The 12,784-nt window shown below is 45.6% G+C and overlaps 1 protein-coding gene across 2 annotated transcripts in view; it reads right to left on the bottom strand.

Annotated features, from left to right (window-relative positions):
* Positions 1 to 12,784, bottom strand: part of LOC106596996 (activated CDC42 kinase 1) — a 99,809-nt gene that overhangs the window by 45,314 nt on the left and 41,711 nt on the right. For both annotated transcript variants that reach the window (XM_045714465.2, XM_045714464.2), the window contains 3 exons: positions 6,035 to 6,212; positions 4,444 to 4,514; positions 487 to 696 (listed from right to left, as the gene is read on the bottom strand). In XM_045714465.2, coding sequence (XP_045570421.1) covers positions 487 to 696; positions 4,444 to 4,514; positions 6,035 to 6,197 — 444 coding nt within the window. In that variant the 5' untranslated portion in view covers positions 6,198 to 6,212. The remainder of the gene's footprint in view (positions 1 to 486; positions 697 to 4,443; positions 4,515 to 6,034; positions 6,213 to 12,784) is intronic.

Raw genomic sequence — 12,784 nt, 5'->3', positions numbered from 1 at the left:
ACGATTATTGATCATCTGAATTAGATGTGTTGTCTAGATGGGACCCTGTTTTCTAAATGGGGAACCTATAGGGGGTAAGACCCTGTTTTCTAAACGGGGGACCTATAGGGGGTAAGACCCTGTTTTCTAAACGGGGAACCTATAGGGGGTAAGACCCTGTTTTCTAAACGGGGAACCTATAGGGGGTAAGACCCTGTTTTCTAAACGGGGAACCTATAGGGGGTAAGACCCTGTTTTCTAAACGGGGAACCTATAGGGGGAAAGACCCTGTTTTCTAAACGGGGAACCTATAGGGGGAAAGACCCTGTTTTCTAAACGGGGAACCTATAGGGGGAAAGATTTAGACCAAAACCCAACCCCTGACCCGCCTCTCACACACACACACACACACACACACACACACACACACACACACACACACACACACACACACACACACACAAACAGTACCCCCCCCGTACACACACAGAACCCACCCCCTCTCACCACTTTCCCAGTGGGCGTGAACCACTCGCCCCTTTTGACCACACCGAAGGAGCCTTCGCCTAGCTTCTGGAAGAGGACCAGGTCCTTCTCACTGATCAGACAGCTGAGTGCCTGCTGCTGGGGGGGCGGCGTAGGGGACAGCTTGCGGAAGGAGGTGGTGGGGGCCGCCTGCTGGAAGTCCCCACCGTCCGGCCGCTTCCCGCTGAATACCTGGAGAAAGACGAGGGAAGAGAGACGTCATTAATAGAGGATGAATGAAAAGACCCAACTCTCACCACATTATGTAAATTCGTCTTTGGGTGCTGTAGTGCAGGAGTTATCTGACCTGTATGAAATAGACAAACAGTACTTAGCTGTGAGAATATATTGTTCACCGTTAACATATGTATATATATATATATATATATATATATATATATACACACACACTGCTCAAAAAAATAAAGGGAACACTTAAACAACACAATGTAACTCTAAGTCAATCACACTTCTGTGAAATCAAACTGTCCACTTAGGAAGCAACACTGATTGACAATAAATGTCACATGCTGTTGTGCAAATGGAATAGACAACAGGTGGAAATTATAGGCAATTAGCAAGACACCCCTAATAAAGGAGTGGTTCTGCAGGTGGTGACCACAGACCACTTCTCAGTTCCTATGCTTCCTGGCTGATGTTTTGGTCACTTTTGAATGCTGCCGGTGCTTTCACTCTAGTGGTAGCATGAGACGGAGTCTACAACCCACACAAGTGGCTCAGGTAGTGCAGCTCATCCAGGATGGCACATCAATGCGAGCTGTGGCAAGAAGGTTTGCTGTGTCTGTCAGCATAGTGTCCAGAGCATGGAGGCGCTACCAGGTGACAGGCCAGTACATCAGGAGACGTGGAGGAGGCCGTAGGAGGGCAACAACCCAGCAGCAGGACCGCTACCTCCGCCTTTGTGCAAGGAGGAGCAGGAGGAGCACTGCCAGAGCCCTGCAAAATGACATCCAGCAGGCCACAAATGTGCATGTGTCTGCTCAAACGGTCAGAAACAGACTCCATGAGGGTGGTATGAGGGCCCGACGTCCACAGGTGGTGGTTGTGCTTACAGCCCAACACCGTGCAGGACGTTTGGCATTTGCCAGAGAACACCAAGATTGGCAAATTCGCCACTGGCGCCTGTGCTCTTCACAGATGAAAGCAGGTTCACACTGAGCACATGTGACAGACGTGACAGAGTCTGGAGACGCCGTGGAGAACGTTCTGCTGCCTGCAACATCCTCCAGCATGACCGGTTTGGCGGTGGGTCAGTCATGGTGTGGGGTGGCATTTCTTTGGGGGGCCGCACAGCCCTCCATGTGCTCGCCAGAGGTAGCCTGACTGCCATTAGGTACCGAGATGAGATCCTCAGACCCCTTGTGAGACCATATGCTGGTGCGGTTGGCCCTGGGTTCCTCCTAATGCAAGACAATGCTAGACCTCATGTGGCTGGAGTGTGTCAGCAGTTCCTGCAAGAGGAAGGCATTGATGCTATGGACTGGCCCACCCGTTCCCCAGACCTGAATCCAATTGAGCACATCTGGGACATCATATCTCGCTCCATCCACCAATGCCACGTTGCACCACAGACTGTCCAGGAGTTGGCGGATGCTTTAGTCCAGGTCTGGGAGGAGATCCCTCAGGAGACCATCCACCACCTCATCAGGAGCATGCCCAGGCATTGTAGGGAGGTCATACAGGCACGTGGAGGCCACACACACTACTGAGCCTCATTTTGACTTGTTTTAAGGACATTACATCAAATTTGGATCAGCCTGTAGCGTGGTTTTCAACTTTAATTTTGAGTGTGACTCCAAATCCAGACCCCCATGGGTTGATAAATTGGATTTCCATTGATTATTTTTGTGTGATTTTGTTGTCAGCACATTCAACTATGTAAAGAAAAAAGTATTTAATAAGATTATTTCATTCATTCAGATCTAGGATGTGTTATTTTAGTGTTCCCTTTATTTTTTTGATATATATATAGAGATATATATATAGAGATATATATATATATATATATATATATATATATATATATATATATATATATATATATATATATATATATATATACACACACACACTCACACACACTCAGCCGACAGTTTATTAAGTACATCACCCCGTTCACGCAAATGGTTAGCTCCTACAGACAGTGAGTCACGTGGCCATGGCTTGTTATATAAATCAGGCAGACAGGCATCGAGGCATTCAGTTACTGTTTCGACTGAACGTTACAATGGGCGGAAAGAGTGACCTAAGTGACTTTGAGTGTGGTAGGATCGTCAGGGACTAGGGGCGCCGGTTCCAGTAGCTCAGAAACGGACAGCCTCCTGGGCTTATCACATACAACAGTGTCTAGGGTTTATAGAGAATGGTGAAACAAACAAAAAACATCCAGTCAGCGGCAGTCCTGTGGGTGAAAACAGCTCGTTGATGAGAGGTGGAAGGAGAACGGCAAGAATTGTGCAAGCTAACAGGCGGGCCACAAACAGGCAAATAACGGCGCAGTACAACAGTAGTGTGCAGAACGGCATCTCGGAACACACAACTAGTCTGTCCTTGTCACGGATTGGTTATTGCAGCAGATGACCACACCGGGTTCCACTCCTATCAGCTAAAACCAAGAAGAAGAAGCTCAAGCGGGAACGCCATCACCAACACTGGATAATTGAGGAGTGGAAAAACATTGGCTGGTCCGACAAATCCCGGTTTCTGTTGCCTCATGCTGACGGCAAAGTCAGGATTTGGTGTAAACAGCATTAGTCCATGGCCACATCCTGCCTGGCGTCGACGGTACAGGATGTTGGCGGTGGTGTAATGGTGTGGGGAATGTTTTCTTGGCAAATGTTAGATCCCTTGATACCAACTGAGCAACGTTTGAATGCCACACCTTATAGAATCCATGCCCTGAAGAATTCAGGCTGTTCTGGAGGCAAAGGGGGGTCCGACCTAGTACTAGATAGGTGGACCTAATAATAAACCTATGACTTTGACCAACCTATTGTATGACTTTCACCTTAGTTGTACATTCAAAATAGCAGTACCGTTGGTTGTCTGTGTGAAGGCAGGTTGTATGTCTCCGCAGTGTGGTGTGTATCCATGTCCCTGTTCTTCAGTCTGTGGTGTGTATCAATGTCCCTGTTCTTCAGTCTGTGGTGTGTATCAATGAGTCTGTTCTTCAGTCTGTGGTGTGGTGTGTATCAATGTCCCTGTTCTTCAGTCTGTGGTGTGTATCAATGAGTCTATTCTTCAGTCTGTGGTGTGTATTAATGAGTCTGTTCTTCAGTCTGTGGTGTGTATCAATGAGTCTATTCTTCAGTCTGTGGTGTGTATCAATGAGTCTGTTCTTCAGTCTGTGGTGTGTATTAATGAGTCTATTCTTCAGTCTGTGGTGTGTATCAATGAGTCTATTCTTCAGTCTGTGGTGTGTATTAATGAGTCTGTTCTTCAGTCTGTGGTGTGTATCAATGAGTCTATTCTTCAGGCTGTGGTGTGTATCAATGAGTCTGTTCTTCAGTCTGTGGTGTGTATCAATGAGTCTGTTCTTCAGTCTGTGGTGTGTATTAATGAGTCTGTTCTTCAGTCTGTGTAGGTCTCTGTACTGAGTCTGAGTTGTAAATAAGGTATGGGAGGTTCATTAAACAGTGAAGACGGTAGACCATCACACAACCCTGAACTGTACACCTAACTGTCTGGGGAATTTTGGAATAATTTTGAATAATTTTGTCCATTCCATTTTTTACTTTGAAGTAAAAAATCTAAATAGCTGCCACATTTTTTGGGGGGGTCCTGTGCAGTTGTAATTCAAACAAATACACGGGTTAACACCAAATGTTTGATTTTAAAGTTTTTTTAAAAGTTATTTTAGAAGAGATGGTGAATCATGCAACACTTCAAATACATGGTATTTGAGTTTGTGTAATGTACCTTGCTCATCCAGGACTTGCGCTTGCACAAGGCTTTCCTCTTCTTGACCGCCTCCCACAGCCGTCTCTGCCCTGGAGTGACACCAGCGAGAAACAGAGAGACAGAGAGAGAGAAAGACACAAAGAGAGCACACGACAGGGAGAGAATGTCACTGACTATGCAGACCAAGAATGAGAAACCCAAAGACATCCGATAGTGATAGTTATAATCCACAACTAAGGTCAGCTACTAAGGTCCTGGCAACTCCTCCGATTCAGCTACTAAGGTCCTGGCAACTCATCCGATTCAGCTACTAAGGTCCTGGCAACTCATCCGATTCAGCTACCAAGGTCCTGGCAACTCATCCGATTCAGCTACTAAGGTCCTGGCAACTCATCCGATTCAGCTACTAAGGTCCTGGCAACTCATCCGATTCAGCTACTAAGGTCCTGGCAACTCATCCGATTCAGCTACCAAGATTCAGCTACCCTCCTGGTGGGCAGCCCTCTGGGAGGAGAGTTGGGCACCGCTGCCCACCAGGAGGGTAGCCCTCTGGGAGGAGAGTTGGGCACCGCTGCCCACCAGGAGGGTAGCCCTCTGGGAGGAGAGTTGGGCACCGCTGCCCACCAGGAGGGTAGCCCTCTGGGAGGAGAGTTGGGCACCGCTGCCCACCAGAAGTGCACCGCTGCCCACCAGGAGGGTAGCCCTCTGGGAGGAGAGTTGGGCACCGCTGCCCACCAGAAGTGCACCGCTGCCCACCAGGAGGGTAGCCCTCTGGGAGGAGAGTTGGTGGACTTGAAACATCAGAACCACTAGGCTACCTGCCGCCCCAATACATCACCTAAAGAAGTGGAAACTCTAAATACATTAGCTAGATCGCTAACTCTAAATAAAGGGGGAGAGCTAGTCATTTGTACAACTGAATGTTTTCAACTGAAATGTGTCTTCCGCATTTAACCCAACCCCTCTGAATCAGAGAGGTGCGGGGGGCTGCCATAATCCACATCCACGTCTTCAGCGCCTGGGGAACAGTGGGTTAACTGTCTTGTTCAGGGGCAGAACGACAGATGTTTTTACCTTGTCAGCTCAGGGATTTGATCCAGCAACCTTTCAGTTACTGGCCCAATGCTCTAACCAGTAAAATATAACACCTGCCATGTACTAATCTAACAGTAAATGTAATGTCTCTCCCCCCCCCAAAAAAATGTTGCAATGAGGCCAAGTGCACTTGCCATGGCCGTTTCGGGCGTTCCGTATTTCAAAGCCATATCAGATATCTTGATTGTAAAACAGTGTGCTTTGAGCTCAGTAACGATCATTGAGAAATAAGAGGGGCACAGGAGGGAAAGAGAGCCTCATTACAGCAGCCCTCCCCAGAAAAACAGGCTGACACTTTTACTACAGCAATCATGAGGATAATGCACTCTACTGTAACAAATTAATGGTTTTATCCGGCCCCAAAAAATAGGACGTTTTGATTGAGGTGACCAGGTAGAATGTGCAGCTCACCAATGCGACCAATGAAAAATGTAACTCGCACAGCCAAAAGTCAAAAGGTTTGCAAAATGCCCCTCCCCCCTCCACCCAAACCATCCCCACTATAACAACTCACCGGGCCGCCCCATGCCGATCTTCTCCAGGTCCTCGTTCTTGACGTAGTCAAAGTGGGAGAGGAGCGTCACGTTAAGGTCGTCACGGATACGCAAAAGGTACTGCTGCAGCTGCACCTCCATCAGCAGCTCCAGGAGCCATTCTGTGCCCTCCTCAGACTGCATGCTACTGCCCAGCTTCTGAATAACACATAGAAAAAGGAGAAACTGGGTTTAAATATTGACAGGCACACAGCATCTATACAAAACCACAAAAGCACAACGGAAGAACAGAAGACTGCACAACCTCTTCACAGACATAGCAAATTACCACACCCTATCCTCCCCCGAGAATACACTGGCACTGTCATAGATCAGTAAGTAGACATCTGTAGCCAGACTTCCGTAGCCAGACAGACATCTGTAACCAGACATCCGCAGACAGACAGACATGTGTAGCCAGACAGACATGTGTAGCCAGACAGACATCCGTAGCCAGACAGACATGCGTAGCCAGACAGACATGCGTAGCCAGACAGACATGTGTAGCCAGACAGACATGTGTAGCCAGACAGACATGTGTAGCCAGACAGACATGTGTAGCCAGACAGACATGTGTAGCCAGACAGACATGCGTAGACAGACAGACATGCGTAGCCAGACAGTACAAAGCACATCTGGTATCCAGATGATGCACAGACAATGTATCCAAGCAGACAATGTATCCAGACCTTTTTCCTCATTCCCAACCATACCCTGTGTAGAGGGCAGTATGAAGTGGCTGTATGGTCTGTATGGTCTTGTTTGATAGCCTAGCCTATATGTCAAACAACTGTCATCAGGACACAGAGTTCTTTTGACTTCTGTCAAGCATGTCCGGCTGCCCTCTTCTCTATTGGATTTGGAGTGCTGCTTTCAATTATCCAACTATCTACTTCTGAGAGAGAGAGAAAGAGCCTCTGAAAGAGAGACAATATAGATAGAAAGAGAGAGTGGAAGACGCTTAACTAGTACTTCCGATACGAGAGAGAGAGAGAGAGAGAGAGAGAGAGAGAGAGACAGACGCTTGACTACTACTTCAGATGTCTGTGTGTGTACCTGCACACATTTACACACACAGATCTTTATGACCAACTCCAAAAACCTTTCACTGACTAGCAAGATAGACCCATAGCCAATAACTCAAATGATATGACATGAGAAGAGATTACTTCTATTTTGCTTAAAACATTACACAATTTCAGACTCAAATTGAGTTACTCTATACTACTCCCAAATGGTTACGCCAGATGTTTGCATCCTGATTCGAATCCACCACAAGCACATAAATCTAGGTCACAATGCAGTAATATTCCTGTCTCAATATTCCCAAGTAGCACTTTGTAATCTGTCAGCTCTTAGTGGTCTGGTAACTGGGCTTGGTCTACTTCTAGAACCCCTGAGTAGAACTGGGCTTGGTCTAGTTCTAGAACCCCTGAGTAGAACTGGGCTTGGTCCACTTCTAGAACCCCTGAGTAGAACTGGGCTTGGTCTACTTCTAGAACCCCTGAGTAGAACTGGGCTTGGTCTACTTCTAGAACCCCTGAGTAGAACTGGGCTTGGTCTACTTCTAGAACCCCTGAGTAGAACTGGGCTTGGTCTACTTCTAGAACCCCTGAGTAGAACTGGGCTTGGTCCACTTCTAGAACCCCTGAGTAGAACTGGTCTTGGTCCACTTCTAGAACCCCTGAGTAGAACTGGTCTTGGTCCACTTCTAGAACCCCTGAGGAGAACTGGGCTTGGTCCACTTCTAGAACCCCTGAGTAGAACTGGGCTTGGTCTACTTCTAGAACCCCTGAGTAGAACTGGGCTTGGTCTACTTCTAGAACCCCTGAGTAGAACTGGGCTTGGTCTACTTCTAGAACCCCTGAGTAGAACTGGGCTTGGTCCACTTCTAGAACCCCTGAGTAGAACTGGGCTTGGTCCACTTCTAGAACCCCTGAGTAGAACTGGGCTTGGTCCACTTATTGGTCACTTGTCGCTGGGCGATGGGGAATGCAAGGTGTCACTTGTCGCTGGGCGATGGGGAATGCAAGGTGTCACTTGTCGATGGGGCAATGGGGAATGCAAGGTGTCACTTGTCGCGGGGCGATGGGGAATGCAAGGTGTCACTTGTCGCGGAGCGATGGGGAATGCAAGGTGTCACTTGTCGCGGGGCGATGGGGAATGCAAGGTGTCACTTGTCGCGGGGCGATGGGGAATACAAGGTGTCACTTGTCGCGGGGCGATGGGGAATGCAAGGTGTCACTTGTCGCTGGGCGATGGGGAATACAAGGTGTCACTTGTCGCTGGGGAATGCAAGATGTCACTTGTCGCTGGGCGATGGGGAATGCAAGGTGTCACTTGTCGCTGGGCGATGGGGAATACAAGGTGTCACTTGTCGCTGGGCGATGGGGAATACAAGGTGACACTTGTCGCTGGGGAATACAAGGTGTCACTTGTCGCGGGGTGATGGGGAATGCAAGGTGTCACTTGTCGCAGGGCGATGGGGAATACAAGGTGTCACTTGTCGCGGGGCAATGGGGAATACAAGGTGTCACTTGTCGCGGGGCAATGGGGAATACAAGGTGTCACTTGTCGCGGGGCGATGGGGAATACAAGGTGTCACTTGTCGCGGGGCGATGGGGAATGCCGGCCAAGGGAAAGGCTGCACCTCAATGGTCTAAAGATTCTTTCTCTACTCATTTTGACCCTTGACCTGCACGGTCTGAAACAACTGTAAAGGAAGTGCTGTATAATGAGGGGGAGGGAGAAAGGAGGTGGGGTTGGAGTAATGGAAAGGGGTGGGAAGAGCTACAAGAAGTTCCTGGTGAAAAATACCTCTGGCCTGAACTCCTTCCCCTTGGCGGAATGAAGAAATGCAAAAGGTCCTGGACTGCTCTCAACAACCCTCCCTGTTGTCTTCAAAAGGTATTTGTCTCAGCACAGAGTCAGTGAGTCAGACAACAAAAAATGACAAAGCAACGCAAACTAGATCCGTGGAAGTCTACCTTGACCACTTGTACCAACGTTAGCCTTGAAGTGTTAGTCAGAGCGTCTCAAGACTGAATTAAGGCAACAACGAGATCGTTTTAAGGTGTCTAGACTGTTTTTTTTGGGGTGGGGGGGTATTGATTTGTGTGTTTAGTAGACTACATCTAGTGGGTAGGTTGTGTTAGTATTCTGTTCTAAGTTTAAGAAGAGAAGTGGTTCGGTCAAGCCAGATAAAGTGAATAAGCTAGTCTTTAACAATGTGCCAGTGGGCCTCATTGCAGTTCAGAACTGGATTACGGCATTTAACAGTGGTTTCGCAATGTGAAGCAATGAACATCCTGGTGAAGCAATGAGTGAGTGAAGCAATGTGAAAGCCATGAACATCCTGGCCTGTTGTCCGGTCCATAATGCCTCACTCTGTTTCAAAAACACCCATCCGTAAAAGTTGCTATGGTTTTTAACTGGCAAACAAATCCACATACTGTATGTTTGACCATCTTTGGATCAGAAAGCAGAATATGTCCACAAGTTTCATGCAATCCCAACTAATCTACATTAAGCCTATACTAGAACAACAGTGACCATGTTTTACATGCACATCAATATCCCGTTATTATTCGGGAAGTATTCTGTTTTTCAGTTGACACGTAAACATCATATCCTGTTTACAATAACCTGAAAAAGCTTGTATCCCAGTTATGAGAAACCCAGATAAGATGCCTGGGCTACGCTGATCTAAGACGGGATACTGTGGCATGTTAACATCTCATTCCGTATACAGTAGTTTTTTGTGGTCAGGCTCAGTTTCGCATATCATGGGGTGTTGTGTGATGATGTTTTCATCGGATTGTCAAACAAATCACTTCAAAAAGTAGACTTCCTCCGCAGTTCCATCCACCATAACAATTCAGCTTACTATAATTAATTTACCATCATTTACTACTGGCTACTTTCGCACCTAATTTGGACAGTTTTCTGCTTATAATTTCTGACATTTGGTAGGCCATATTATAATTTCCTACATTTGGTAGGCCATATTATAATTTCCTACATTTGGTAGGCCATATTATAATTTCTGACATTTGGTAGGCCATATTATAATTTCCTACATTTGGTAGGCCATATTATAATTTCCTACATTTGGTAGGCCATATTATAATTTCCTACATTTGGTAGGCCATATTATAATTTCCTACATTTGGTAGGCCATATTATAATTTCCGACATTTGGTAGGCCATATTATAATTTCTGACATTTGGTAGGCCATATTATAATTTCCTACATTTGGTAGGCCATATTATAATTTCCTACATTTGGTAGGCCATATTATAATTTCCGACATTTGGTAGGCCATATTATAATTTCTGACATTTGGTAGGCCATTTGTTTGTCAACAATAGTTAGATACATGCAGCTTCTCTTCTGCCATAACTTGTTTCCCCAGAAGACAAAATAAAGTAGAGCTCACCAGAATAATGTCTTACATCTGATAGAATTAATGCATTAGTAATCTAGTTAACAGCGGTAACGTTATCTGTTGCATTTAGAAAACGCAATAAATCCGAAAACATTGGAAAGATTGGTCCTGTGCAAAATGTCGAAATGTGATCGGTTTGACCGGTTTTAAGGAAATTAAAAGCTGAGAAAACAATGAAACAGGTTTCTGAAAAGACTCATATTTTATGTTGTTGGAATAATGCCTGCTTGCATAAGAGTGTCAAAGATAACACATCACATTCACATTTTCTCAAGAGATCCTGAAAGAAAGAAATCATATTTCTCCACTCCTGTTCCCGAGACAATATTGTATTTGTTGTATAATTTCACTGCACGAAATGCATAATTCTGCAGGCGTTAATATTATATTACTCTACATGTGACAGGTTATAGACCCACAGTTAATATTATATTACTCTACATGTGAGAGGTTATAGACCCACAGTTAATATTATATTACTCTACATGTGACAGGTTATAGACCCACAGTTAATATTATATTACTCTACATGTGACAGGTTATAGACCCACAGTTAATATTATATTACTCTACATGTGACAGGTTATAGACCCACAGTTAATATTATATTACTCTACATGTGAGAGGTTATAGACCCACAGTTAATATTATATTACTCTACATGGGACAGGTTATAGACCCACAGTTAATATTATATTACTCTACATTTGACAGGTTATAGACCTAAAGTCAGTGTCCATATTTCAGTTACTATTCCATTTAACCCATATACTTACATTCGAAATATTCTGTTTATTCATGGATACAGGGATACTGGTGAGCGGGATATCAAAGCTGCATGTAAACAAAGTATCCTGAATAACACCTTTAGCGGGATATGAGCTACTATCCGTAATACTGTGAGCATGTAAATGTGGTCAGTGAGACTAACCTACATTCAGAATATGAACTAATTACAGGAGGAAACCAACGGTTGTCTGGCTTCTAACTAAAACATGATTGCAACTGAAATCTGGCTCAGTAATGTTAAGTGATCTTACATATCAAAAAGGCAGTGGATGTGGACAGGTTGAGCAACGTGTGATGTGTGGGATGTGTACATTTTGGACATAAACCCATTCAAGCATAGGTGACAAGTCTTTCATTTGAAGAACCTAATCTTCACCCAAATTCCTCCACCTTGATAGAAATACTTTACTTATGGTACCTTTTCCAGACCAGCCACCGCCATACCCATTCATTCAATGACATCACCGTAACAACTTGTCAACGAGACGAAACGAGTAGGCTTACTCTGTACACATGGAAGTGTGCCAGGAAAGGGAAAGACATTTTGAGCTTGTCGAAACGCCGCATCCCGAATTCTGTGAGAGAGTTTTTTTTTGTTTTTTTTTAATCTTCAGAGACACCTGCTTCTGTGGCCTGACAGTATCAGAGCAACGGGATTCCCCGGAGAGGGAACGCTGAGAGAGTGCTCCAACGATCCCGTTCCCAATCCCGGGAAAAGGAAAACTTCCTGAGCTCTTGAAGCCAGGCTACATTCCATCACGGGGCATAACACAGGAACAATCTAAAGAAACCTAACAAATGGTCGAATGAGAAGGATAAATCCAGAGAAACTGTTACTTTGTGAGAAGGATAAATCCAGAGGAACTGTTACTTTGTGAGAAGGATAAATCCAGAGGAACTGTTACTTTGTGAGAAGGATAAATCCAGAGGAACTGTTACTTTGTGAGAAGGATAAATCCAGAGGAACTGTTACTTTGTGAGAAGGATAAATCCAGAGGAACTGTTACTTTGTGAGAAGGATAAATCCAGAGGAACTGTTACTTTGTGAGAAGGATAAATCCAGAGGAACTGTTACTTTGTCAGTTTCTCTAGCAGCTTTGAAAAGTTGGCTGAGATATAGCCCAATGCTACCCAGCTCCTGCCCTCTCTACCCTCCTCCGTGTGCCCAGCTCCTGTCCATTCGTTTATCCATCCCCACCATCGTGGGGCTAAAAATAGCAGCGACTAGATTTTCGCCTAGATTCACTCAGAGCTGCCAGCTCCAGCCGAGAGAAAAGTGGAGAACAGCGGCGTGATGACTCACAGAGTGTATCTGTATGTGTGGTATGGTATTTTAGTGAGCGAGTTTGTGCATTTGTTTGTGGTGCACATGAATGTGTGTGTATGCACGTCAGTGTGCGCACTGGAAGTACTGTTCCTTCTGTTTTGAGCAAAGCTGGCAAATCATTCTGGCTCAGGCTCTCTCTCCTCCCTCTCTCTCCTCCCTCTCTCTCC

This window comes from Salmo salar, chromosome 03 (assembly GCF_965601325.2).
Source record: "Salmo salar chromosome 03, fSalSal1, whole genome shotgun sequence".
NCBI lineage: Eukaryota > Metazoa > Chordata > Actinopteri > Salmoniformes > Salmonidae > Salmo > Salmo salar.
The sequence above is the reverse complement of the archived record's forward strand: the minus strand, read 5'-3'. Positions and strand labels throughout refer to the sequence as shown.